Source organism: Colius striatus, chromosome 8, assembly GCF_028858725.1.
Source record: "Colius striatus isolate bColStr4 chromosome 8, bColStr4.1.hap1, whole genome shotgun sequence".
Lineage (NCBI taxonomy): Eukaryota > Metazoa > Chordata > Aves > Coliiformes > Coliidae > Colius > Colius striatus.
The window spans coordinates 26,532,422-26,559,833 of record NC_084766.1 but is presented as its reverse complement, the minus strand read 5'-3'; the positions used below and the strand labels follow the sequence as shown (position 1 = coordinate 26,559,833).

Genomic DNA, 27,412 nt, shown 5'->3' with positions numbered 1-27,412 from the left:
AAGTGCTTTGGCTTTTATTCCAGGGGAATCAGGTGTAAGAGGGAGGGTATTGCTGCTCTGGGTATGCCTGCAGTGTCTCTGGGACCCAATCTTCATGATGACAGAAAACAAGTCCTTCTTTTTTTCTTATTAAAAACGTGTATTTGTCTCCCCTTTCTGAACAAGGAAGCATGCTATGGGTTAGAGGGTGGTCTTGCAAGGATGTAGTTGTACTTAGTCCCAGAAATGAGGCCCTGAAACTTTCTTATATAGTAAGTGGCACCCTCAGAAGGCATCCTCAGAAAGCACAACTTCATGGACAGTCCCAGGTAAAATCCACTGAATAATTTAGCCAGGGCAAGATTACAGATCAATGAAACAATGGCTTTTGAGTGAGCCTGGACACTTGGTTTTCCTGCCAGGGACAGAGCTGGACGACGTGAAACGTTTGCTGAAGGGAAGTCGATCAGCCAGCTGCAGCCCTACTCGATCATCGTCAAGTACGCTCCCAATACCCAAGAAGGCTGTGGTGGAGACAAAGGTGGTTACTGAGAGTTCTCAGTCAGGTACGTGGCAGAGGACAGCTAGTAATGCTGGAGCCATTCCAAACATCATTTGCCAAGAAAATCACCAGTTGCTAAGAACATACAAGTAAGAATATACGGTGTCTGTCCCAGACAGTGGTGGCAATACAGAAAATGGATCAGAATGCTGAGGATCTGTCCAGATGTTGCCCTAACAAAAGCCATCTCTTGTATCTCTCTAGTGACTTGTGTAATTTCTCTAAACCAGTTTCTCCTGCCACCAGCTTTAATTCAGAGGTGCTTCTGGCAGAAACAAGAGCTGTAAGCAAACATATCTTAGAGCAATTTGATCTCTTATCTCCAAGCAAGATGGAGATAGCACTGAAGACACCATTTAGGTCACTGATTTATTGTCCACACCACGTGGTTCAGCAATCAATAAGATCTGATAATAATAAAGGTGGTACTTAAAATACTATGACCAGCTTCTATTATTCCTAAGCCTCACCACAGGGCTTGAAGCAGTGGTGTTAACATGCAGTCCACTGTACTCCACCAGTATCTAGGAACAAGCAATACTCTTTTTCTTACACTTGGCTTAAATTCTGTCTAAAAATAGCAGTTTTAGTCCTATACACCATTGAACCAATTAGAGCTACATTTAGGAAGCAAAAGTCATAAGGGCCAAAATGATTTATTAACAGAATAGGAGACCAAAGTGTTCTATTCTGGTGTCATGGCATCTACAAGCAATAACATCTCTTTGGGATGTTTTGTGGATGATTATTCTATCAGGTCAATCTTTATTCCACTGGTTAAAATTCAGGTGGGCTGTAATCAGTTGGCATTTGAGATCAGTTATGACCACATTAACCTGGAGTCCTTGCGATGACTCCACAAAGGTAACTGAAATTTAAGGCAGCTGAAGCTGTTTCCTATGTAAACGTGTAATGCATGCTAAGCCACAAGCCTGGTCTCACTGAAAACCACTTCTGGTTGTTTGGGTTTTTTACAGTGTCAGGAACATATGATACAACTGTAGTGAATACTGGCCTCCCATCATACATGTGGTCCTCCACTCTGCCCGCTGGCTCTTCCCTCGGTGGATACCATAACAGCTCTTCCTTGATCAACGCTATGTCTCACTCCACGGGATCAGGTATGTTCCCTGAACTGCCCAGGCATGAAGGGTGTAACTCCATACTGAAACTGCATCAACAGCTGCAGGTTTGGGGTTTATTTGCACAGTAAGAAGAACTAAAATGATGGAAGAAGTGAGATGGTAGGGGATATACTTGAATTTTCTGTTCTTCTGTAACTTGATGCTCTCTGCTTTTAGACTATGTTTTAAACCCCTCCTTTGTGAAAATCTATTGTCCTAACTGCCTGACCTGTTGCTGAACTTTATAGCTGTATCAATGAGGTCAGGCTCACATTCCCTATTAAAACTAGTTTTAGATTCTGGTTAACACTGAATTATCCTGGCCCATTGCAGGAATGACTGTGCCTAACCCTTCAGTCCTCACTCACTAAAGATGTCATCAATAAGTGTTGAGTGTGCTCATCCCATGTGAGGCCCGCTTCTAAATGCCAGGGATGCTGCATTTCCCAGCTGCACAGGAAACTTTATGACAGGACATTATTAAAAGCTTTGTTTTCTCACACTGTCTCTTGATCACCAGTTGTCTAATGTAGGATCTTCTCCCCTTTGTCAGTTCAGAAAAGTGCAGTTTGGTGTCACAATTGTCAAGATTTTTCCTCTGTGCAATTATTGTGTATTTTCACTAATTGCATTTCCAAGTGACTCTACCTCTTAATTTCCAGGACTGTGCCACTGACCTTTGGGTGCTGGATTTCTGATTCCAGAGAATTAATATCATTTCACTTCCTTTTTTTTTTTTTTATTGCAGTTTTTGGTGTTCCAAATAACCTGGCTGCCAGTAATCATCATACAATGAATGCAGGCCTGAGCACCTCCTCTACAGGTCAGATCTTTCTCTTCTTCCTCCCTTCACGCTTTCACAGTGCCACAGATATGTGCAATGAAATAATACCTGGTCTCTCTTCTGTTCCTCAGTGTCAGCAGCTTGTGTGCACACCCCAATATTTCTTTGGTTATGGTGGATTTGTTCTGAATCAGCCCTACATGGCTGATATTAGCTCCTGACTATTTTTGTCTGGGAGGCAGGAAATACTAGGAGTTTTCCTAGGCTAATAATTTGTCTGTTCAGTTACCTGTTAGGCCAGCCCGTTTCTTCCCTAGAACAACTCAGGATAATGCCTTAAAATAAACTCATGTATCCTAATCTATAAAGGCCCACTGCTCCTCTGTCGGTTTTCCCTTTGCTTCACCTGGCTCATGGCTCTCTTGACTGACTTCGGTGTCACTAAACCACTTCTCTTCCTTTCACAGTCACATGTGCTATCTCTGCACAGCACAGTGCCATCAGGCAGAATCTCTGGGCCTGCAAACAGAGCAGGGTAGATGAGAGCAATCTGTACACAGCACTAGTATTGCTACCCTGATTCTGGCACCAAAGGTGCCACCTTCCAAGCCATTTGCTTCTTTCTGGAGACAGTACCTTCACATATACTGAGTTCAGTTAATCTCATTAAGTTTCCCTTAGTCAGACCAAGCCATTTTTCTGAATTTAGCTGTTTGCCAGGTGCCTCACCTGCAGAAATGTCCATGTAGCCATGAGAGTGGCCTCACAATGTAATCTGATGTAATGTTCTAAATATTTGGACTAGATGATCTCTAGAAGTCCCTTCCAACTCAACCATTCTATGATTCTATCATCCTGGGTCAACATTAACACTAACAGGCACAGCAAAATGATCTAAGGGAAAAAACATTTTGTAAGGAAGGTCTTTGAGAAGAAATGCTTAGGCCTGGGCTGCCTCCAGCTAGCTGGTAACATTTCTTGGAGAGGTCACCATTATTATAATTGGTTTGGTTTGATTTTAGCCTGAATACCACTTGCACTGCAGGGCTCCTGTAACTTCTCTTGCTATGTTTTTGTTTGCAGTGTTTGGAGTTCAAAACAACCTGTCTCCGAGCTCTTCAAGCCTGACCCAGAATGCTACTGCAGCCTCCACAGGTCAGCAACAGTTTCACCTTAGGGAAAATATGAGAGGCACCAATGTGTGCTGCCTGCTCACACCTTCTCTGTAGTGACTAGGAAGTTCATATTGTCAGAGACTCCTTCATTGCTGTTGTCTTGTGTATAGCAGTGTGGTATGAGGGGATACTGAGAAACATTTCCTCTGCTTTGCATATGCAGTTACAGCTCCCAGTGCCTATGTAGGCACTAGAGATTTGCTTGCTGGGGAAGCCCTTGCGGGTTTGAGTAGGTACCCTGAAGGAGAAAAGGGTTTTGAAATGGTGTGCAGCCCAAGGTCAGTGTGTGTCCATACTTTGCTATCTTGCATCTCTTTCATTCTTCAATTTCTCCATTGTAGCGTACGGGATGAAGAACACTTCTCAGAGCAACACTGTGGCAAGTACTGGTGTGTCTGCCTCAGCAGGTATGTCATTTGCAGCTGTTCAGGCATGGCCTGGATAAAAATGAGTGAAGAGAGTCAGCCACTGTGTGACACTAACACCTGGCTCCTCAGGAGTGTGCCACCAGCCAAGGCTCCTGCCTTTCTGAAAAGAGAACAAATGAGCCAGAAGCTAAGAATGGGTAAATGAACTGGTCTGATTCAGATCTTTCCCACTCTGTGGTAACTTGGGTGATATAACTGCAGCTATTTCTGTTCAACAGGAGAGTAACTGGGTAGACAATCACGTGTGTGAAATTGGGCTCCATTTGAAGCCAAAATAATTTTGCTGTGGTGCCAGCCTCAACCACTCAAAAAAATCAAGGAATTGACTTATAGGTGATCTGAAGTCTTTCTACTGCCCTTTTGTCCCTGAATGGTTGGGATTCATCTTTTCCAGTTTTTTTCTGCAACTCTGAGAGCTATAAATGAGTCTTTTCTTTTTTGTGTAAGGGAAGTCAAGTTTCTTTTGGGATCCAAGGACTCCCCAATATGAGGCTTAAAAATAGATATAAAAATACCACATGATATGATAATATTTCTAATACAGATTTACTTCAGGCTTGCACTAAAGTAATGACATCATTCTGATTATCTTGATTTTCAATGTTGTGTCAATTTGTGTGCCAGTTCAGGTTTGTACACTATTCCAGGCACACTTGATACTCTGTAATGCAGAAGAGTGACCACAGCAAGTTTTTAAGCCTTGTTTGGCCAGTGCCTAACCTTAGTAAGCTACAGTTCAAAGCCCCATAACCAGGCCTGGCTGCCATGGATATAGAGTGCTTTGTGCTTGACAGAGTAGTTCTGCTAAGGGTGCTCCTCAGCTTGAGCTGTGCTGGCTCTGTTGATCTTTGAATGCCTCAAACTGTTTCTATGATTCTGTAGTGTGTTTGAGAAGTGAATAGGTCATTGAGCAAATCATTTCTACATGTGATTGAATTCCAGGTGCTCTCCATTTCGGGTAGCAGTTGCTCTCCTGCTGGTGAAACACACATCTCAAAAGAAATCTACTGACACATAAAGCTCTCCTCTCAGTTTCAGTGACCAGTGTGTCTCTTCCTAGGTGTTTGTAGTACTGGCAGCCCCAATCACAATGGGATTACCTGTTTTAATTAACAAAAGTCTTGAAGCTTGTAGTTATGATTCAGTGGCCCATACTCATCTCCTCTTTCCCGTCCTTTACCAATATTCCAGGGGGAACTGTTTTGAGCTCTCAAAGTGATGACATTCTTCACAAAGACTGCAAGTTCCTGCTGCTGGAGAAGGACAGTGCCCCAGCAAAGAAGGAGATGGAGCTCTTGATCATGACAAAGGACAGTGGCAAAGTCTTTAGTGCCTCTAATGCTGGGCTCAATGGAGGTAACTTCCTCAAAACATGTGGATATGCTGAGGGCAGAAAAATGGAGGCTGATTATAGGGGGATTTCAGAGTTCAGGGCACTATACCTGCCTCAAATCTCTTCAAGCCAAACAAGAAGCTCTGGCAGACAGTTAGCCTTCAACCATGCCAGCTGCTATCTAGGTCTAGCTTTTGCAGTTGAAGCTCCAGAGCATACCTTGAAATATTTTACAACTCTCAAGGGCTTTGAAAGCAAAAAAACTAGATCTGGCAGAGCTATTGTGTCTTCCCAGTTAAAAAAAAAGAGAAAGGGTTTTGTCAATGAAACAAGAGAAGCTTTGTTGAACTTCTGGTGCAGTGTTTTTAATTGTGTTTGGATCATGTTCAGGATCCTTTGTAGAAGACACCTTGAAGAAAGACAAGCAGGGATTTTCCTCCTCTTATGCTGCAGATACTGGCCTAAAATCAGATGCAAATGGTAAGAGTTTATCCCTGTGGAAATGCAGTACAACTTTCTCCTTCTGCCTCCATTACTCCCTTCCCCTTTCAAGCTCATGCTCTAAGTTAAATCATGCATAGAAAGACTGTTAAAACCTCTTTTACTGCTGTTAAAACAGGAGGGCTGAAGTCTGGGTCAGCAAGGGACAAAGCAGCTTACGCAGGTAAGTGATGCAGTTCAGACCTTCATTGAAAGAAGCACCAAAGCACAATACACAAAAAAGCTGTTGTTCTTGAGAGACGTGACTGATCTGTATGCAAAGGTATCAGAGGAACGTGTTTCCCAGCTTCCACATGGACTAGAATTACACCCACTGTGTGCAGGGCAGGGTATAAAGATTTTTCTCCATAGCCTTTTGTATAGTGGATCAGACCTTGGTGTCCTTATTGTAAGAGATTCTTGACTCTGAAGTCAAGGAAGTCCTCATTAACCAGGAGACTGCCCCTTCCCTCTTCCAGAAATACGAAATGGTGATGCTGGGGGTGCAATTGGATCAGCACCATCCTGGTGTCCCTGTGGCTCCTGCTGTACCTGGTGGAAATGGCTCCTGGGTTTGCTTCTGACCTGGTTGCTTCTCCTTGGATTGCTTTTTGGACTCATTGCTCTGGGTAAGAAATAACTGAGGAAGAAAATGTTGAATGGAATAGAAAGACAAACAGAAGGTGTAAGTTGGCAGAGAGGTGAAATACCAGAGATATCAAGCCAGGGAACTGAGGAGGAGCATGTTCATTGTGATGGCAACTGCCACTAAGATATTACAAGCAGATGGAAAGAATGGATAGGAATATAAACCACTGATGAGAGGTTATATAGTCTTGAGGTAAGTAGGACAGGAAAGCTCCTGAGGTCTGAAGATTTACTTCTCAGAGACTAATTGTCGTTTAAACTCCAGATATTCCTGCTAGACAAAAAGATACAAAGAACAATCCTGCAAAACTCAGCAGCCATAGCTGTCTAACAGAGTGTTGCCTTTTCCCTGCTGTTAGGAGTAGGTACTTCAGGCATGCACCTGTGGCAGTGTGCTCTCTAGCATTTTACTTTAACCTTGCAGCGGAAGAAGTGAGAAAACTGAAATCTCGTGTGGATAACCTGGAAAAAATCAACGGCGGCCTCCTGATAAAAAACCAAGGGAATTCAGACATAGAAAAGAGTTCAAGAGTAGACTATCTTCATTCCTCAACCTTCCCTTATGAAAATGAAGAGTCACTCTGGTTGATGGTGAAGACCAGACTGCACAAGGAAATGGAAAGAGGTGAGCAGAATCAATGGCTGTGATGCTCTATGAGCCTAGGTTATTAAAGTGGGAGGATTTGCTTGCCAAGGCCTAAAGACCAGGACTTTTGGAGTGCAATGAAATCTGTTAGAAATAGTTTCCTCACCTCTCCTCAGGTGATAGGCTGTGCTGGAGTTCAGAGTGCTGCCACTTAAACTGGTGGTGCATCCCTTAAAGCCAGAAGAAAAAGGAGAAGCAGCAGGTTGTGGGTGTGCCATCCTGTGCCAGGATGTATCAGGTTTTCCATTTTGGAAGAACTATGCTGGAAAATGAACCCACACCTTATTTTTCATGCTACTTTTGTTAACAAGGGAAAAATGATTTACTTCTGTTTAGCAGATGACAGAAATAGTTTAAGAACAGAGAAGCCCACATTCTCCCAGCTTCAGAAGTTTCATGGATTTGTGAAAGCAAATTTGCTGAGGAAATTCAAAATACAAATAGAAGGACTCTTATGTGTGAAGCAAGTAGCTATTCTGTTGTGTAATGCACTCTAACAGCACCTTCACTTCCTGTTACAGGCTACTTCCGAGGGGAGAGAGGAGAGCCTGGTGTGAAAGGTACAGCCATACAATCCCCCTGTCCCATTCCTTGACTCTGGCAGTGCACAATTTTGTGGTTGATGTTGCCATAAAAGGCAGTTGGCAGTAAGAAAGATTTAGCTGATTTATACTTGAACAAAAAGAATCATAGGATCATTAAGGTTGGAAAAGACCTTTAAGATCACTGAGTCCATCCATAAAGCTCACACTGCCAAGCCCATCACTAAACCGCGTCCCTCAGCGCCTCATCTACACAGCTTTTAAATACCTCCATGCGTGGGGATTCCTCCATCTCCCCAGGCAGCCTGTGCCAGTGTCTAACAACTCAGTGAAAAAGCTCTTCCTAATCTCCAGTCTAAACCTCCTCTGGCACAACTTAATTTCCTCTTGTGCTGTTGCTTGTTACTTGGGAGAAGAGACTGACTCCCACCTCACTATAACCTCATGTCAGGTAGTTGTAGGGGGCAGTTAAGGTCTTCCCTGGCCCTTCTGGTTTTTTTCTTGGATAAACAACCCCAGCTCCCTCAGCTGCTCCTCATAAGACTTCTTATGCTCTAGAACCTTCACCAGCTTCATTGCCATTCTTTGGGCCCACCCCAGCATCCCCAGTGTGTTTCATGTAGTGAGGGGCCCAAACTGAACACAGCATTCAAGGTGTGGCTTCACCAGTGCTGAGTACAATGCAAGACTAGGCTCCTGCATGAGTTCTGTGTGGGGTCAGGCCTTCTACAGTTACCATGGTAAACTAGCTTTACACTCCAGTAGGATCAGGACAGTCACTACTGAAGAGTAAAGCTAGTTTACCATGGCAACTGTAGAGGGCCTGACCCCACACAGAACTCATACAGGAGCCTAGTCTTGTATTGTGCCAAGGGTAAAGGCCAGGTCCTGTTTGCCACTACTGGGATGGGTCTGATCCTGCACTGTTCAATTGTGAAGTGTCCCTGTTCACCTAAAACTCCTTCATGTTTCACTGGAGGTGAGAAAGCAACCAGAAAAACAAAATGAATGAGTAATCATTGGAAATATCTCCAGAATCTCTCCTGATTTTATTTTCTTCCCACTCTTTTTCTCAGGTGACATGGGAATGCAAGGTCCTAGAGGTGAGTCTGGAGTTACTTGCTTTCTCAGATACAGTGTGCAGCCTGCCACAGGGCCTGGGTAGCAAATGGATTTTTGTTAATCTGGAAGTTAGAGAAGTTAGTGCATTCTGTAGTTCAGATATTGTGATGGTTGGGGTCTTTTGTTCTTCTTCCAGGCAGGACGATATTACAGTTGACAGTAGAAGAGATAAGAGATCCCACTTTGAATCTGGAAACTTCTTTTATCTGAATGAAAGTAATTCCTGAAGCCAAGCTCTACCTGGTTTAATCACAGAGTGCTTCAGGGGATTTTGCATGGTGTGAATGATTCAATCCATTGCATAAATGCAAGGGGGCCAGTTGCTGGAGGCAACAGAACTTGTAAACATGCTGGGAACGTAAACTGCTTTTTATGGGGAGTGAGGGTCTGCCAAAGTGACAAATAGGGAAAACCTGTTCCCCACTGACTGACTATTTCTTTCTCTCCACAGGAGAGCGAGGACTTCCTGGCGTCCCAGGTGGGCAGTAGTACAGTTCCCCTTCAAGGGAGGGCATTTAATTAACATTACTTTAGGCAAGAATGAATTTTGGGCTGCAAACCTTAGCTCAAGATGGTTCTCTAAAGAGTCAATATTAAGCATAGACTAAGTCATTTGATTAATACCTTGCTCCTGAGCTACAGAGTGAGCTCAGAGACTTGGTTACAAGCAAGTCCTCAAGCCTGACATATACTTAGTTGAGTATGCCTAATGTGGGGTTGGGAAGATGCCAGCCTACCTTTGGAGGAGCCCCACAGCTACATGAGTACTTGGGCTGTCTTCCTTGTGCTCTTATATGTATTGTGTTCTTCTAAAGGGATCCCTGTTCAAGTACCCACTTTCCAAGTAATTTATTCTTTACCCTAGCTGAAGAATCCCTCCGGCCTTCAGGTTCCCCCAGCTTGGATGTTATTTTTTCATGGTACACAGACAGACAAGGACACTGAACATTTGTTGTGTTTTATCTTTCCAGGTATTCCTGGACCAATTGGGCACCAAGGACCAGAAGGACCAAAAGGACAGAAAGGCAGCATGGGTAAGCATCTCTATCCATGTTGTTTGTCTCTCACAACTGATTGACACATGGCATGGCAATACAGACACCAGGCTGGTGTGATCTTTGCCTTCCCCCATGGAGATGGCCATGAGAATAAAGGCAAGATAAAGAGAATGAAGATACATTTTTTAACAAGGCATTTGTTTTCTGTAGGTGATGCTGGTGTGGAAGGTCCCATGGGCCAAAGAGGTCGAGATGGGCTACCAGGGCCTCGAGGGGAGCCTGGACCACCTGGATTTGGAGAAAAAGGAGACAGAGGTAGGAACTGGGTGTCCCATTCTTGGATAAAGCAGAGGTGGACAAAAGCTAGAGTTTGGTCCCCATTTATAAAACACCTCAGCGACAGAATTTGATGATTCAAATTCAGATTTCATTCCAGATATTTCCCAGCACCAACAAATATGGCTCAAGCAAATTTTTTTACCAAACTTCCAATGAGTAAATTAGGTTTATTTTGGTTTGCCAGGTTTCACAGTAAGGTTTGAGTTCAGTAGAACTGAAAACACTTTGTATCAAGGTCATCTGCTTCCCTGTTATCCGAGTCACCAAAGCTGGGGGATCTGTCTTGCCCATCCTGAAGCCCAGTGACATGAGATATTTTTTTTTGGACAATGCATTAGGGTGTTTTAAACTGACCAGCAGATTACTCATGACACTTGCCAGAGGAAGAATAACAAGAGATGGGATAATGGAAAAATGGCATCACATTGTGTTGTACAGTATCTATTCACACTTTTATTCTGCAGGTGCTATCGGTGAGCCAGGTCCTCCAGGGCCACCTGGTCCCCCAGGTTCTGCTGGCCTTAAAGGTAAATATGAAGATGGACAGAGTCCAACAAACTGATTACAAATAGATGGGCACTCCAGCCTTCCTGTGTCACTTGTGTTGCACTGCAGTAATCAGAAAAGTGAAGTAATGGTCTTAGTTTTAGATCAGATTTACTTTGGTGGGTACACATAACCTTCAGAAGAAATTCTTAGAGGTTTTTAGTGAGAATGGAGATTGGCAGGGAGGTTTTTAAAGCACTGGTGTTTAAGGTGTATGATATTTACAATTAGGGTTTTTTCTGCTTTCTGAAGTAATACAGTGAACTCTGCAATCCCTAACAGGCTTGTGGCAGAGTTACAGCTCTACAATCCATTCACTGCAATAAAAACTGCACTCTAAAAACATGGGTCTCACCTGAAGCACAGATCCCAGCATCTCAAGCAAAGTGGAAGGCTTGAGTCTCTTTACCTTACTTTAGAGAAAACAACTTGTTGTATGTTCCAAGAACTAAGTTGTGTAGATTTATTGTCTTGGTTTTGAGGATGCCAGTGATGCAAGTTGTTCTAGTGGCTGGGGGAATTCCAATCTACTAAACACCTGTGAGGTTGTAGATGCTGTTGTGCAAACCAAAAGAGATTTGTTCATTTTCTAATTGTGATATTACTGAAAGAAAATCCGTGTTCCTTCTTCACAGGTCCGATGGGTTCTCCAGGTCCACAAGGTCCTCCAGGTGAGTGCTGAATTCCTTTGCTATGGCATCTAGACACTAGAGAACACAAAACCAGTGTGACAGCTTTTTGCAGTTTTCCTTATTCAGTGATGCACAATGGTGAGTAAATTAAACCCCAACTTTCATTTTCCTGCAGGCCCTCCTGGCTTACAAGGATTTAGAGGAGAAGCAGGTCTCCCAGGTGCTAAAGGTAAGCTTCTTTTCCCCTCAGTAATTACAGCAGCACTAGCTGATGTGCTGTTCTAGCACTGCTCTGAGCAGCAGGCTTGGTCTGAGCGTGTGGCATTTTGATGCTGGGGCAAAGAAAAGCATAAGACTGAAAAAAGAGGAAAGGAACTAAACTTAGTGATGGTAAGCAGATATTGAGAAATAGAAGAGACACAGAAGAGATAGAGCAGTCTAGATGAGGAAATATGGTTGGATGGGGGGACTCTGTACTGAAGGAAAGGAATTTCCAGTTTGAGGCTGTCTGATATCAGAGTACCTGTATCCCTTGTGATTTTCTCGATGCACGAAATTCCTTTCTCTTCTGACTTGCTATTGCTGTTCCTCAGTCATCCATGTATCTTTCAGGTGAGAAAGGAGCCACTGGAGCCCCTGGACCCAAAGGTATGTTGGTCAATTAGATATCTTTTGTAGATATCTTCTTTCGATTCCTTTAGATATAGATACTGTCCACAGGTATTAACCCTGTCTTTTTTCAGCTTTTTCTTCTGTGCTCTTGTCAGAAAGCAGACTTTATGTTCTCTGATGGAAACATATTATGATGAAACACTCTCACAGCATCCTTCCTTTTTCTGTACAACAGGTGATCAGGGGGAGAAGGGTTCTCGTGGAATGACAGGTCAGTGGACTGTCGTCCCGGAGCAACAGCCTATCTAATATACACATGCATTGTTTGAGACTTCAAATAACAGTACAGCCCAGCCAATCCAGCTAGCTTACTGAAAAAGCATCATGATGTTATTGGTTATAGAAGTCTTATTTTTGCACCCAAGTTTTATCAAGCAGATCCTGTTCTTGATGCCAGTGATCTTGGCAGCAATCTTTATATTTAGCTTTAGGAAGATTGTCCCTCCCGTAGCTGTACTCATGTCTCTTGAGCTTTTCTAATGCCCAGAGACAGCCATGAGTCGTAAGGCCTCAATGTCCTGTCAATGCTGTTTTTCAATGGCAAAGCACCAAATACTGCTGACAGTCATAAATTGTATCTTCACCAACATTTGTTTGATTCATTTTCATCCATTTTCACTACAGGTGAACAAGGCTCAAGAGGAATGCCTGGTCCTCCAGGAGAGCCAGGGGCTAAAGGACCTGTAGGTGGGTAATAGAAAACAGATGTGGGTTTATGTGGGACAGTGCCATTTCCACCCACAGTGCTTCTGTGAGCACAGACAAGGAAACAACATGTGAATGGAATCATACTGGTTGGGACCCTAGGTCTTTAGAGAGCCAAGATTAGTCTGAAAATGTGAAGCTTCTAGTCCTACAGTTAAGTTTCAAGAGAATGTTTTCTGAATCTTCAGTTACTGCAGCCAAGGTTTCTTTGGATTCAATGGGATTAAAAGCCACTCACTCATGTATAGGGCTGTGCTCTGCTTGGTAGGAGGACAGGGCAATTGTGGTACTACTTCAGTGGTCCCTCACAATCTTTTTCTTTGGACAGGACAAGCTGGCCGAGATGGACAGCCAGGTGAAAGAGGTAAGGGATTCCTTTGAGGTACAAGATTTGGCAGGAGTTTGATTTGTAAAAAGGGTGGGAGAAGATGGCAGCAGCTTCATATTCTGGGATCTTGCAGTCTCAGAAGAACTGTGGGGTCAGGCATGTAAGCATGGAGCTGAGACAAACCGGGGAGCTGGCTGCAGACGTGTGACACAGTTGTTCTCACTACAGAACTCTTCTGTTATTGATGTTCAGCTCCTGGGCACTGATGCTGAAAATGGCCAGTTGGCTATTAGGAAACAATAGGTAGAAAATGCTGCAGGACAGCTGGTGGCCAAGCTTGAATGGATTGATAGATTGTCAGTCAGTGACTTCTGGCTTATTAATGGTGATTATATCCCTAGGTGAACCAGGTCTTATGGGAATGCCAGGACCCCGAGGCCCTCCAGGATCCTCTGGAGATGCAGGACAGCCAGGTAAAAGCATATAGAGAAGAAAAGTACTTTTTGTTCAGTCAGGAACACAGATGTCTTTGTCAACAATTGCCAATTTTAATTTGAAGTTAAGGCTGGCAGAGGATCTCTGCACTGTGAGATGCTGATGAAAGGAAGACACACAGGGAATCTAGATCCTTTGTGATCTCAGGATTGCACACACTGCAAACAAGAACAGCAGCTGCTGTGGGCCAACATACAGTTTACATACCAGATGCTAGGCCAATTTACACCATTTGCAGACTGTGTGCTCTAATTTCAAGTAAATGTAATCCTTTTTTTCTCCACCTGTCCTTTCCCCACCTGAAATTTGTATAGACATCTTAGAATTTTTGCCTTTTCCTGCCAGGTCTCACAGGACCCCAAGGACCACCAGGTAAGCTTTTCTACCCTGTTCCAATTTATCAATGAGACACTTTGAGATGGGCTCAAAACCCCTTTGTAATTCTCCCTCTGAGCAGCTTGGGGCTTCCAAAGTGATATCCCAAGGTTTCTGCATCTCCTTTGTGTTTTGAGACAGGCTTTGTGGTTGGTGTGCAATTTTTGAGCAATGCAGGGCCTCGGAGTGTTGAAAATTTGCCTCTCCCCAAAACATAGTTTGCAACAAATAACATGTTTCAGCTCAAAAAAGTCCTCCTAATCAGCAGCAGAAACAGAGAGGAGAGGATATAGCAATAGAGATGGAAACAGAGGAGGTGAAGTGTGCAAGTAGTGCAAGCAGAGGTGTTTTGGGAGGCAAGTCACCAGGGAGTTTATCCAGGAGCTTCAGGACAGGGAGCAGTAACTGTAAGAAGAAGCTACAGGTAAATCTAGGGAGCAGTGCCATGATCCAGGGAACAGTGTGAGAAGGGAAGCTCTCAACTATGCCCAGGGACACTCCCAGCTCAGTCAACAGTTGGCAGCCAATTCCTCCACTTTGTGCTGGGGGGATGCTTATAAATGCTGAAAGCCAGGGCCTTGAGTAGAGAGCTCCATCTGTAAACACACGAGGGAAATTCAACTGAGGAACTTGGAAAAAATAGAGTAAACAATATTTGCACTAACCATTTTAAATTGTCCATCTACCTCATATCAGGACTTCCAGGCAATCCAGGCCGACCAGGGGCTAAAGGTGAGTTTTGTTTCTATCTTAATACTCATTTTCTCTCTAAGCACTTCATTTTAGGGAGGATTAGCTGCTCTGCTGACCAGTCACTGAATCAACAGTGGCATCTAGTGGCTTTAGGAAGGGAAGGTCTGAGACACTCTAGCCAAGTCTCCTTGACCATATCCGAAAGGCAGGGCATCTGCTGAGGCACTCAGCATGGCAGTTCTCCACTGAGAAAGCCTTAGCAAAACTGTTTCTGCCCTGAGCATGTGTGATGTGTGGTGACTGCAATGGAAGCTGTGTGCCTGCCTTGGAGAAATGAAGGCCTATTGCCTATGCTGGCAGATGTAAGTGCTTGGAAAGCTGATCAGAGGATATCTCAGTATTAGCTGAGCTGTACTGTTTCCCCCATGACTTTCTAGTGCTATGACTTCTCAGACAAGAGTCCAAGGGCAACGAGAACAGAAATTACATGTTTAATAAGTCAGTGGCTTTGAGCTAGTGCAGATCTTCCTCAAAAAGAAAAACCAACAAGTTAATCTTTCTCCTTTTTGTTCTCTTAGGGGAACCTGGAGCTCCAGGGAAAGTCATAAGTGCTGGTATGTAGTACTGTGAGAGTCAAACACTGCTGCTCTTGGAGGATTTTCTCTTGTTTTTGTTACACCTCTTAAATTCATCTTGACTGTGTGTCAGACCTGTACTGGGGCTCCCTGTGCTGGGAGACTACATGTGCTGTACAAGTGTGGTTCCTTAAGGACAGATTTGCTACATGTTTGCTGGGTGTATATAGCTGCATGTTTTCAAGTGTTTGTGTTTGTGTTTCAGAGGGTTCATCAACTATTGCTCTGCCAGGCCCACCAGGTCCCCCAGGCCCACCTGGCCCCACGGGACCCCCAGGTGTTCCAGGTGAGGAAGCTGTTCTTCTGCTGTGGTTTTTGCAGACAGCTTACATTGCTGTCCATCCAGTTCTTAATGTAATGTGTGATGTTTATTGTGTCTGCCAGGCTGCCCTGTCTGGGAGGCAAGATAGCTCAGGCAGGACTCATGGTCCTCACCCTTCCCTGCAGAAAGACAGTGTTCTCAGGCTGAGTTAGGAAGGCAGCAGCCTCAAAGGAGAAATGGGATATGATCACAGAGGCAAAGGACAGAAGGGAGAGCTGAGAAGATGGAGACACTGAGAACACTGTTGTCCTTTGATCTGATGAGTACAAAGTAGTGACAGGTCAAATCCAGCAAGTAGAATGAAGCCCTTTTGCCTCTCAGGAAAGCAGAACTGTGTCTAATCCCCAGCACTGTTACTGGAATCAGGAAGTGTTGTTTTCCAGTCTTAGCTTTGAACTCAAGACAGTACAAATCCCCCATGAGCATCTGCAGATCTTTCACACAGGCTCTGGTTCTGCATGACCTTGATCCCCAGCCCCCTCCATCCCAGCTCAGACATCACCCTCCAGCACACTGGTGTCAGGCAGCAGTGTTCCTGAGCCTTGGTTCTCATGGCACTTCTGTGCCTCTCCCAGCTGTAGAGCTGGAGCCAGTCCTGGATCTGGTTTGGTAAAGCCAGCCTCAATTTGCAGCAGGGAATGCCAGGGGAGGGTTAGGCCTGTGGCATTTCCATTGTGGTCAGTGACATTCTGGTTATTTCCCCAGTCTAAGAGGCACCAAGCACTCAAGTTGCCACATGATGGAAAATAAGTCTCTTCTCCAGTAATACATGGGACATTGATAAGTCATACCCCATAGCAATTCCATTTACTTGCACAGACAAATACATAATTTGACAGTTCTTACAAAAGGCCTGTTGGTTCTTTCCTGCTACTGTAAAACACAGACAGGAAGATCTAATGCAGTCTGTCCTTTTTCTTCTGAAACCAGGTCCTGTTGGACCAGCTGGTCTCCCTGGACAGCAAGGTACCATTCTCCATCAGCTTTGATTCTGCTTCTTAAGAGAACTGCATTCATTAATTTCCCCTTGTTTCTAATTCTCTCAGCCCTTGGCACAGTCCCTCTCCCTCTTGTTTCTGGATTTCTTCCTTTCAGTTCATTTTGCTGCATTATTTGGCTTAATTAATCTTGTAAAGAATTCCTATTCTTTTTTTTTCCTTTCCCAGGGGAAGAAAGGGGGTGGTAAGAGCAAGTGTGATGGGGATGCTGCAAACCTCTGGGGTCTTTTTCCTTATGTTATTCTTTCTGGAGGCTGGTATTTATAAAGCACTTCTCAAGTGCATTTGCCTTTCAGTGGTAGGGGATGGAGCCCAGCTGGACACCTCCTGCCATTTTGAAAGGTGGGAGAACAAACTAGGGCCAAATTGGGAATAATGTCACTGTGAAGCCACTGCCAGCTGGACAGGTGTTGGTTTGGAAAGACCTGAACAGACGTGATCTTTCTTATCTGATGTTCTGTGATCCTGTTAGAGGAAACTGTGCAGTAATTTCCACAATTGAATACAGTGTCCCTCAGAGCCAGGGGCTGAGTTTATACTACCAGTTCACATGAGCAAAGTCTGAACCTGTTGTCAGGGGGGTGAGGAGTGGGTACAAAATGTCACCCTCTCTCAGTTACATAATCCACTGTGTTTGTTTTTTTTCCTGAACAAGGTCCACGGGGTGAGAAGGGATCCCAAGGGGAAGCTGTGGTAGAAACGATCAAATCAGAAGTCTCCTCATTAGCATCTCAAAGTAAGTGGGCCTTCCTTTCCATTCCTTTGCTTGGAGAGGTGCCAGCAGCCTCAAAGCCTGCTCACAACTGACAGGAGCTGCCTCCACCTCTTTTCCCTCAACATGACATAGGGCAAGTGTGTGTGTGTCTGTTTGGTGATGGGACAGCAATACCAGCTACCTGCTCTGCCCTCCTTCCCATCTGTGCATCCCAAAGGGCTTTCAAAAGGAGGCAGATGGCATCAGGCTCATGTCAAAGAGAGGAAAGCCAAGGAATGGTGACTTGTGAACAGTCCCTAAGAGCAGAGCTGGTCACAGAGCTGTGAGGTTTTGGCCTAGCCTTTCAGCCACTGTGTTTGCCCAGGGCAGTTCCCTATGGAATATGAACACAGAGCCATCCATAAGAGAGAACCGGTTTGAAAAGGCACATTCATCTGAGCAACAGAAATCAAAATCTCTCTGCAAATTAGAGGATGGATTCACAGGGGAGCAAATGCTATTTTCAGAAAATAAGTGGAGCAGAACAGAATGGTTTAGCAGCATCCCAAGAAAAGTGTCTGCTTGCTCTGTGCAGTACTAGATGTGTTGTGTACTTAGAGTCAGTATGCCTAGGGTCTGGGACCTCTGCAAGTGTGCAGGGGAGGAAAGGTAGAGGAGGGCATAAAATGCTAAATGGTCCTTGCCTGATCACCATCTCAATGGGGTCATGTTGATCCAGACCATGCTTCAGTACTGTCCCCTATTCAGGAGTCTTGGATCTCAGCATCCTTGAACTTTGAGTTTGTGCCTCAGCTTGGAGGTGAGGACACATCTCCAATCCAGATAACACACTGAAGCTACTTGTTAAATAATGGCTGTGTAATGTGCTCTTCCAGAACTTGCCCCTCTTTGAGAGAATCTTTCCTCTCCTTCAAAGTTCCTCCCCTCCTCATTCTAGCCTTTGAATCCTCTGCTCTTCCCCTCAGCAACCATTTCTCTCCAGAGAGATCTCCTCCCTGTTTCCAACATGCTGCCAGCCTCCTCAGTGCTGGATTTTGCTTTGTGTCCTACCCTGCATGCTGGCAACCAAACATATCCCTGCCCTCTCTGCCACAATTTGGACTTAGGTCACCCATGTCCTGCCTTAGTCCATCTTTGTTTGTAAGAGCTTCGAACAGCAGTGTAACCACAGTGTTTCCATGGCAGCAACAGTTCTATAGCAACAACTTTCCCTTTTTTGTGTGTGTTTCATTTGCACAGTGCTGGCAGATTTACAAGTGCGAGCAGGACCACCAGGTCCCCCTGGACCCCCAGGTAGGTAACATAGCAGAGCTCGGTCTGTAAGCAGGGGGATGCTAACACATGTGGCATGGTTCTGGGCTCTGCAGTTTACTGAGTAAATATGCTGACTAAATGTAATCCTGTCTCTTTTGTCTCAGGTGAATCTGTGCAGGGACCCCCTGGACCTCGTGGTCCCCCAGGTAGGAGCTCATTTCTCCAAAACAAACCTGAAAAGTAGGGAGGTTTTTCCAGTGCCTCAGCCCTGTGCCTTGTGGTATCTCAGATGCAGTCTTGGACCTGGCAGAAGTTAGTAGGACTGACTTTCCTGGTAGCAGAATTTCATGTAGTAGATTCCTACTAACATATTTTCATTGTAATACAGTTTCACAGTGGCAAGATGCTGCCCAAGAGAGGAAGTTTGCTTTAGCAGAGCTTTGCTAGCCAGAGTAGTAATTCATAAAAGCCAGACATTTTGGGAAGATACTCAACGTTCTCAAGCCCCCAAAGGAAGTAACTGCAAACAGTTCTAGCTTTATAGAATCATAGAATCATTTAGGTTGGAAAGGACCTTTAAAATCATCAAGTCCAACTGTTAACCCAGCACTGCCACAGCCACCACTAAACCATGTCCCTCAGCACCACAGCTACACGGCTTCTAAATACCTCCAGGGATAGTGACCCAATCTTGTCCAGTCAACTTCCATCTGGGGACAGGTGGAGCAGCTCTTATCATGAGGAACATATCCCCACTCCACTTCCTGTAGCACAGATTTAACACTCACAACCAGAAGAGGGGAGATGCAGGAGGACACGAGACAGGAGTATAACCCCATTCCTTGCTCTCTGCTCAGAAGCAAAGGGGGAGCAGGTGAAATGAATCTTCCTTTTCAATGTAGAGAAGGCCAGCAGGCATAAGCACTCTGTACCACAAAGAATGAAGTTTCTCTGTCTGCTGTGGTGGCAAATGATAATGAAAGACAACTAACAGGGTATCAGGGCTTAACCCCAGCCAGCAACTAAGCACCATGCCACTGCTTACTCACACATCTTCCTCCCTGTGGGGTGGGGAGGAGAACTGGAAGGAAATCTCATGGGTTGAGATAAGAAAGTTTCATTAGTAAAATGATATAAAATACATACATATCAATAGTAATAACAAAATTCATAATCATAGTTGTAATGAAAAGTAATACAGCAAGGAGAGAGAGAAACAAACCCCAAGGAAAGACAAGTGATGTCCAACGCATTGCTCAGCACCCACTGACCGATACACAAGCAGCACTCTGCCCCTCCCTACCAACTCCCCCCCCAGTATATACTGGGCATGACAGTTTATGGTATGGAATAGCCCTGTGGCTAGTTTGGATCAGCTGTCCTGGCCATGCTGCCTCCCCTCTTCTTGTGCACCTCCTTGCCAGCAGTCTGGGAAACTGGAAAAAACCTTAGGGTAAGAGCTACTTAGCAACAACTAAATATCAGTGTGTTATCAACATTTTTCTCACACTAAATCCAAACCACAGCACTCTACCAACCACTAGGAAGAAAATTAACTCTATCCCAGCTGAAACCAGGACAGAGGGATCGGGGTGTGTGGAGAAAGCAATGATACTAGCCTGTACTTGGAAATGTTTGAGCTGTGGCCGTGGCTGGAGATGTAGCAGCTCTGACATGCATTGACTTACATTACTGAAGACCATCGTTTCTGAAGCCTTTTTGTGTCCCTTTTGCCTAGGAGAAGGATTACCAGGACCTCCAGGCCCACCAGGGAGACCAGGATCTTCCATGTCCACCTCAGGTAGGTTCTTCCCACTCGTTACTCCCTCACCTGTGCCTTGGGAATGTCCTGACTTTTGGGGTTCCAGAAACCACATCCTTGGCTAGGACCAGGTGGTGGCAGAGGAAACTGTCATATTCTATTGGATCTCATGAAGAAACCATTTTCTTTTAATTACAGAAACATTCCTCACAGGCCCACCAGGTCCACCAGGCCCACCAGGCCCGAAGGGAGACCAAGGTGGGTATATCCTTCTGCCTCAACAAGATACTGGATGGATCTCAGTACTTTGGACTGAAAAGAAGGAAGGAAGGAAAGGCTTGGAAACAGAAAGTGTCCTGACTTTCTGTGGCTGTAAGAAGGCTAGCACAGTAGTCACTAAATAGGATCCCTGCCATAAAACAAAACAATCTTTGTTGGAGAAATATATCAGCCTCCAGTGCTGCTATCAAAGCAATTGCTGTATTCAGATCCCATTACATTCAGCCGCATTCAGAGCTTCAGATTTGCCTTTAAGACTAATCTTTTTCATCAAGATGCAGCATGGAGTTGGCTAAGTCAGTGCAAGGAGATGGCCCTGTGCAGTGCAGCTCATCTCTCAGCTGGCAGGAAAACAGGGAACCTACTCCCCTTTATCCATTTCTGCCCTGAAAACTGAAGGCCAGGATAATATTCTGCAATGTGGGCTGGGATGTTGCAGCTCAGAACAAACCAAATGCTCACACTGTTGCTCTGCTCCCCTGTTCACAGGTGAACGAGGCCCCCGAGGATTCACGGGTAAGGAGGCTTCCAGGAGCTGCCAGTGGGCTGCAGGGTGGCTCCCCTGGGTATGTGACTGCTCCTCTGTTTCTGTCCCATGCAGGAGAACCGGGTGAACCTGGCCTTTCAGCACTGTCCTCCTACGGTCAGTCTCTGCCCCCTTTCTCCTTTGAATTCATGTCCCTAGGCTGAAACCAGGGGACAAAATCCTGCTCTATTGACTCCAGCTTAGTTTCAGTGGAGCTGGGATTTTGGCCACACACTTTATTCCTATGACTCTCTGACTCTTCTGCAATTCCCAGGTGACAGAATCACCATGCAGGGACCTCCAGGCCCACCAGGCCCACCTGGACCCAAAGGTGAAGTTAAAAATCTTCTTTCTTTGGTAATGGCCTCACACAGCCAAGAGTGGTTGAGAGTAAAGAATAGAGCAACCTGGTCCTTTGGGAGCTACAGCTGTCCCCACCCCTGCCTTTTCAGGCAGAGCAGGAGCATGGCAATAGAACTGCTCTGAGCACAAGGCACCTGGGCAGGTCACAGAAAGCTCAGGAAAGCTCCTATGGTCTCTTCCTTCTGCTCTTCTCCAAAAAGCTGCTAATTCAAGATAGTCTTTACAAGGGCTGGGTAATTGCTTTTCTGACAACATGCAGCTCAGCTGTTTTACATGACTGAGCATGCAACACATAGTGACACCCATTACAAATGTCTGTCTCCCTCACTCTGGTTTCCAGGTGATGCAGGTGTCCCAGGAGCTCCTGGCATCCCAGGAGCATCTCGAGGTAAGAGACCAGATCATCACTGCTCTGATACTATCAAGAAAAGCTGACATTCTGCTGGACACTTGAAAAAAACCTCCTTGAGGTTTTACAAGTGTGGTTGCCAACTTAATGCCAATGTGTTTTGTATTAAAACCTTCTTTTTGCACAGCCTGCCTTAAATTAGTCACAAAGAATCAAAAGTTTTCTGTTTCCAGCTTGCTGGGAATCCTTGAAGCCAGAGTTTGTCCTCATGGGACATGAAAGAAAGGGATTCCAGGTTGCCTAACCACGTTCCACAGGGATTAGGGAAGCTGCATTCAACCCCCTAGTGGAAAAACTTCTGATCAGAAGTGCCCTTTCCTCAGTTATACTTACCTTCAGATGGACTTGTGTGAATTCAGCTGCTCTCATTCTGAGTAAGAACAACCCTGTATGCAGGATATTAATGCAGTTTTGCAAAAACTGCATATGGATTAAGTGTCCCTCCATGTGAAGGAGCCCTTTGCTTCTCCACATCATGTCCTAGGAATACCACCTCAGGGTTCTGGGCAGACAAACACCTTCTACAGCTTGTCACACCATGGTGACAGGAGTCACACGGGGCCCACCTGTATCTTGCAGTGGAGAGGAGTGAGAAGGTTGTTCAGCTGGTGCTGCCCAGGCTGGCTGGATTGGGAGCAGCAGGGCAGTAAGGTTGACCTGATGAGCCCAAGTGCTTTCTGGATCTCCATCTGTGTTTCTGCACAGCATTGCACTCTGGAGGTCCCCGTGGTCACTATGAAGCCAGGGAGGTCCTATGCTGAACATATAGAGATGGAAGGGGACCCCCTCCAGAGGCCATCCCCAAAGTTCTTTCCAGACCTGTGGCAAGGATTCAAAGCAAGCACATTTTAGCATCAGTTGGTCTAATGCAACCATGCCAAAAACACTCCTTCTCCTTACAATGCATTCTGTAGGTGGATCCAGACAAATTCAGGGACCCCCAGGACCTCCTGGGCCACCTGGTCCTCCTGGCCCAGGCGGAAGCTCGTCTCAAGAGATTCAGCAGTATATCACTGACTACCTGAAGAGTGAGTAGAACGAGATTTTGCCATGGCTCAGCAGATGCATGCCTATCTCTTTTTGTTCCCCAAGACCCTTGTCCCTTTCCCTTTAGAAGCAGCAGCCCTACTGCTCTGCAGGACTGTCCTTCTGTGAGCCTGCTTTTCGCCTGGGGAAGAGGGTCCAGTAATTGTGCATACAGCCATTGTCTTCCTTCTAGTACTAATGTGGGCATGTCTTGGGCTTCTTACCTAGGTGACAACATGAGGCATTATTTGGCTGGTGTCCAGGGCCCCCCAGGCCCCCCAGGCCCTCCTGGAGTCATCACCACTGCGGATGGGACGAGCCTGGATTACGCGGAGCTGGCGAGCCGTGTGCTGAGCTATATGACAAGTAAGCACCATGTTGGTAAGCTCTGTACTGAGTCACACTCCCAGCTGAGCTTCTGACAGCTAGGAGGGGAGAACCAGAGCAGAAACAACAGGCTTTAAACAGCAGCACCCCAACCCATTTATTTATCTTCTGCAGCCTTGATCCAGGACTCCACACAGCTGAGGTGGCCTCTGCTCCCTGTCCCATTTTAATGATTTTAAAAAGTCTCCTGTTAAACATTAGCTGTTAGACCCTGCAATGTCCCCATGACCTAAACAGAGGTGGCTCTGTTTGGTGTATATGGCCTTGAGTATTCTGAGGCTGTCTGGTATGCCTGGGGCCCTCCTCAAGTAGATGAAATTCCCAGAGCTTTTGGAAGTAGCTTGGAGTCTCAGAAGAGCACAGACCACACAGCTGTGGAGATGACCAGGATGTGTGAGACAGCAACTCATTCATGGCTGGGAGCATGGGAATCCTGTTCCACCAGTGAAACTGGATTAATTCAGCTTTTCTTTGTCCCTACCTGACCCCTCTTCACCTTCAGTCTCATCCTGCCTGATCCAAAACCTTTTCATTCCCACAGGCTCTTCAGATCGCTATCAGTCATTTGCCAGTTCTGTATCAACTACATCTGTTTTGTACCAAGAGCTTCTGGATATGCTGCAGAGTAAGTGACTCTGGAGGGGAACCTGGGAACTGGGGGTAAAGCACCCCAGCAGCCTGCAGATCTGCCCTTCCCTCCAGTCTCCCCAGCAGCTGCTTTGGAGGGCAAAGGGCTGCCATAGGTGCTGCTGCGTCACCTGTGAGCTCTCCTTGCAAGTCTTTTGGAAAGAGATTTATGTGTCTCATACTGGAGAGTTTGCTTTCTTTCCAGAACCTACACTTTCTTACCTGGTTGCTTTTCATACCCACCTATGTTGCAACTCTTCAGGTTCTCCCTTTCCCTCCTTGGCTCTCTGGGTGGCATCTGCCCATGTCTCTCCTTTTCAGGAAGTCCCCACAGTTTCCCTCAGTCTCCTCTGGGGACACTGTCTTTTGAGTTTCCAGCTCCACTGCTCTCTTAGGGTTCCTCCCATTCCTTCTTGCCCTCCCCAAAGCCTTGTCTTTGCTCTTAAGATGAGGAGGATACTCTGCTCCATATTCTTTTCTACACACACTGTTTGTGTCTGTGGGCTGAAGTCACCAGGATGTCCTTTTGCTGTGCCTGAAGGTATTGATGATGCTGGCCAACACTGTGCTGCTCCTGTGGGATCCAGGGGAGAGTCAATCAGATTCCAGGTTTCAAACAGCAAATGGATGCTGAAATGCCACAGAGCTCAGTGTGGTCTTTCCCAGCTGAGCCACTTTTTATTCCCTTTACTCAGGATGTTGTTGAGAGTGTCCTGAAGAAAAAGAGCATAAGGAGGTCTCTTTGGCAATCCAAATTCTCCTCCTCCTCAAAAGCTGGGTTGTAGGAGGTTCCCAGCCCTGTCACAAGTGTTTCTGACTCCTTACAAAGGGCAGTTTACAGAAAAGGAGGAAGTGAGGGGGAAGGTTTTGATGGCCTCTCTGATGGTCGGGGCTCAGCTCACAGGCTGGGAACTCCTCACAGCTGCTGTCTTTGCAGCCCCTACACAGCTTTAAAAGAAGCATTTTTCATTTCCAGGAGAAGAAATCCGTCAGTACCTCATTGGACCTCGGGGCCCCCCGGGACCTCCTGGGCCAGGGGCCGATGGCATGTCTCTGTCACTGGATTATGATGAGCTGACCAGGAGGTTTATCAGCTACTTGACAAGTAATGGTCTTTCATAGTGTGCACTTCCCTCTCTTCCTTTGGGAGCTGAGCAGAAAGCTCATGCTGTCAGGGAAGACTCTTCCAGTGTTGACTGTGTGAATCCCTAAACACAGAGACCTCCTCACAGGGACTGTGAGAGACCTGGGAGAGAACAAAGACACCCTGTCGCTAGGATCCTATTCACAGACTCCAGTAATGAGTTCTTGCTTTGCTAAAAACTGAGCTTAGGGACACAATCTCATTGTAGCCATTTTAGAAGGCCCATCAACACCTTTGAGTGCCTTCTTAACCCTTTCCTCACCGGCTCTGTGGCCAGGATATGTTTCTCCATGGAAGAGTTGATCTATGCCCACTTTGTGTCAAGAAAGCTCAGGAAACAAACTCCTAGAAACCTAAAGTTAGTTGAAACGAATTCCACCTCTCTGCTTCATTTTCCCATCTGTAAAGGGGTGATGTGGCATGTAAGAACTGTTGAACACAGGCCTCTGGAGCATTCCCAACAGCAATGCTGAGGTGCCTAATCCTGGTAGCTGCACCTATCTGCTTAAAAGCACAGCCTGGTCCCTGCTCAGTCTCTCTGAATAGCCCTTGGAGGCCAGATCTCACTAATGGGCTGCTCCAAAGGTGGTGGGAATTTTCTCTTTGCTTTGGGAAGTGGGAAACTGCTGTTTAACAGCAGCACCCCAACAGCTCAAGCAGGACAGCTGCATTTTATCAGCAAGGACGTTTCATTAAAGCAAATCCCAGCGGTGCAAGGCTTTGCCCCAGAGCTGCTTGCAGCCAGGCAGACATGGGGAGAGCAGCATGTGTATCAGCCACTGGGCCACAGCTGAGCTGCATGTCCCGAGGTTCCCCCTAGGTCAGAGCTTCACAAAGCGTGCAGAGCTTTTGCTGAGAGCAGAGGCCTGATGCCTGCCTGTCTGCAGGTGCCCTTGTGTCAGGATTAACAGGGCAAGCTCTAACTCCAGGCCCAGAACAGGGCTGAAGCCCTGGTTCCCAGCACAGTCTGCTGATGGGAATGCTGCCCTGGAGGAGCCCTTCCTGCACTGCCTGAGGCCAAACCACGCAGCCTGTCTGCTCACACTGTAACAGCCTCTTTTGATACTATCCTACTCTTGGATCTGTTTGATTTTGCAGATTCTGGGATGAGCATCGGGCTCCCAGGACCACCTGGGCCTCCAGGGACACCTGGTATATCCTACAGTGACCTGACAGCATACCTGCGAAGTAAGCCAGCTTCTTCACTCCCCTGCCATAGGGCCCTACACACCCCCAGCATCTTTTTTTACAGGAGAATTTCTCCTGTTGCCCATCACAACAGTGACTGCAGCACTGCCAGGACCTGCACAGACTGTGAGGGCTGCAGATGGATCACTGTCCTCCTGTCTCTAGGGGAGGAGGGTGGATGGAGGAGCCCTTTGTCTCCTCCAAACTCTGCAGCATAAAGGAATTTCTTGTGCCACTTTATTTTTTTAAGCATAGTTAAAAAACAGGCACTTCTACATTCTTTGGGATCTCCTGACTTCCCAGTGTGACATCTACTTGCAGGGAAGTGGGGTGCACCAGGAAGGCTGCACCAGAGGTGCCGGGGAGAACAGAGTGCCTTATAATTGCCTGTATTGCCAGGGAAGGTTCATTGGGCTGGCAGTGGTTTCAGGGACTCCTTTTCTTCCCTTGTGTCTTGCAGATTCTGAATTCAGTGGTATTGTCGGGCCCCCTGGTCCCGCTGGGCCCCAAGGACCTCCAGGGATCCCTGGATCACCAGGCACCTCTCTGGAGGACATCTCTGCTTACCTACAAAGTAAAGCACTTGTGTTCTCACAGCTGCAGGGAGGTTCTGTCTGTGGGTGCTGGGAGGCCCAAGGCTGAGATTTAGTTTACCAGGGGTGTGACTGCCCACGGGGGACAAGGTCACTTCAAACAGAAACATCTCATCCATGTCAGCTGGGACGGGATGAAAGTTGGGGATGGAGCCTTTAGACTTTCAAGATGCCCAGACTTGTTTGATTTCCTTGTCCTTTCACTGTTTGAAAATAACTCTTCATCTCTCTCAAGCTATGGGATACTCGTCCCTCTCCGGAGTCCAGGGCCCACCGGGCCCTCCTGGCCCCCCAGGCCCCCCGGGCTTCTCAGGAACCGGCCTCCTGTCCTATGCTGACATCACCCAAAGCGACGAGTTCCGCAGCGAGCTCATCCAGTACCTCAAGAGTAAGAGGACAGCATCCACCCTCCCTCCCTGCGCTGCCCGGGCCGGGCTCTGCCTGGTGTGCGCAATCCTGAGCCAGCGCGGAGCTCCTCCCCTCTGCAGCCGGGGCCGCGCAGGGCGGCTCCGCTCTCAGTCTGCCTGCAAACCAGTCCTTGTGAGCCGAAAGGGACAGGCACGGTCAGTGACAGCTGG

The 27,412-nt window shown here is 46.3% G+C and overlaps 1 protein-coding gene across 1 annotated transcript in view; it reads left to right on the top strand.

Annotated features, from left to right (window-relative positions):
• Positions 1-27,412, top strand: part of COL17A1 (collagen type XVII alpha 1 chain) — a 36,130-nt gene that overhangs the window by 6,350 nt on the left and 2,368 nt on the right. Inside the window, exons 8-51 of the mRNA XM_062001534.1 lie at positions 402-545; positions 1,519-1,662; positions 2,414-2,488; positions 3,533-3,604; positions 3,966-4,031; positions 5,244-5,408; positions 5,776-5,865; positions 6,005-6,049; positions 6,345-6,494; positions 6,938-7,138; positions 7,681-7,719; positions 8,778-8,804; positions 9,275-9,301; positions 9,795-9,857; positions 10,032-10,136; positions 10,625-10,687; positions 11,342-11,377; positions 11,514-11,567; positions 11,951-11,986; positions 12,186-12,221; positions 12,635-12,697; positions 13,044-13,079; positions 13,445-13,516; positions 13,884-13,910; positions 14,610-14,645; positions 15,185-15,220; positions 15,447-15,527; positions 16,494-16,529; positions 17,217-17,297; positions 18,516-18,569; positions 18,695-18,736; positions 20,275-20,331; positions 20,491-20,550; positions 21,061-21,087; positions 21,173-21,214; positions 21,372-21,428; positions 21,801-21,848; positions 22,784-22,897; positions 23,124-23,261; positions 23,824-23,907; positions 24,886-25,014; positions 26,152-26,241; positions 26,702-26,815; positions 27,070-27,222. Coding sequence (XP_061857518.1) covers positions 402-545; positions 1,519-1,662; positions 2,414-2,488; positions 3,533-3,604; positions 3,966-4,031; positions 5,244-5,408; positions 5,776-5,865; positions 6,005-6,049; positions 6,345-6,494; positions 6,938-7,138; positions 7,681-7,719; positions 8,778-8,804; positions 9,275-9,301; positions 9,795-9,857; positions 10,032-10,136; positions 10,625-10,687; positions 11,342-11,377; positions 11,514-11,567; positions 11,951-11,986; positions 12,186-12,221; positions 12,635-12,697; positions 13,044-13,079; positions 13,445-13,516; positions 13,884-13,910; positions 14,610-14,645; positions 15,185-15,220; positions 15,447-15,527; positions 16,494-16,529; positions 17,217-17,297; positions 18,516-18,569; positions 18,695-18,736; positions 20,275-20,331; positions 20,491-20,550; positions 21,061-21,087; positions 21,173-21,214; positions 21,372-21,428; positions 21,801-21,848; positions 22,784-22,897; positions 23,124-23,261; positions 23,824-23,907; positions 24,886-25,014; positions 26,152-26,241; positions 26,702-26,815; positions 27,070-27,222 — 3,315 coding nt within the window. The remainder of the gene's footprint in view (positions 1-401; positions 546-1,518; positions 1,663-2,413; positions 2,489-3,532; positions 3,605-3,965; positions 4,032-5,243; positions 5,409-5,775; positions 5,866-6,004; positions 6,050-6,344; positions 6,495-6,937; positions 7,139-7,680; positions 7,720-8,777; positions 8,805-9,274; positions 9,302-9,794; positions 9,858-10,031; positions 10,137-10,624; positions 10,688-11,341; positions 11,378-11,513; positions 11,568-11,950; positions 11,987-12,185; positions 12,222-12,634; positions 12,698-13,043; positions 13,080-13,444; positions 13,517-13,883; positions 13,911-14,609; positions 14,646-15,184; positions 15,221-15,446; positions 15,528-16,493; positions 16,530-17,216; positions 17,298-18,515; positions 18,570-18,694; positions 18,737-20,274; positions 20,332-20,490; positions 20,551-21,060; positions 21,088-21,172; positions 21,215-21,371; positions 21,429-21,800; positions 21,849-22,783; positions 22,898-23,123; positions 23,262-23,823; positions 23,908-24,885; positions 25,015-26,151; positions 26,242-26,701; positions 26,816-27,069; positions 27,223-27,412) is intronic.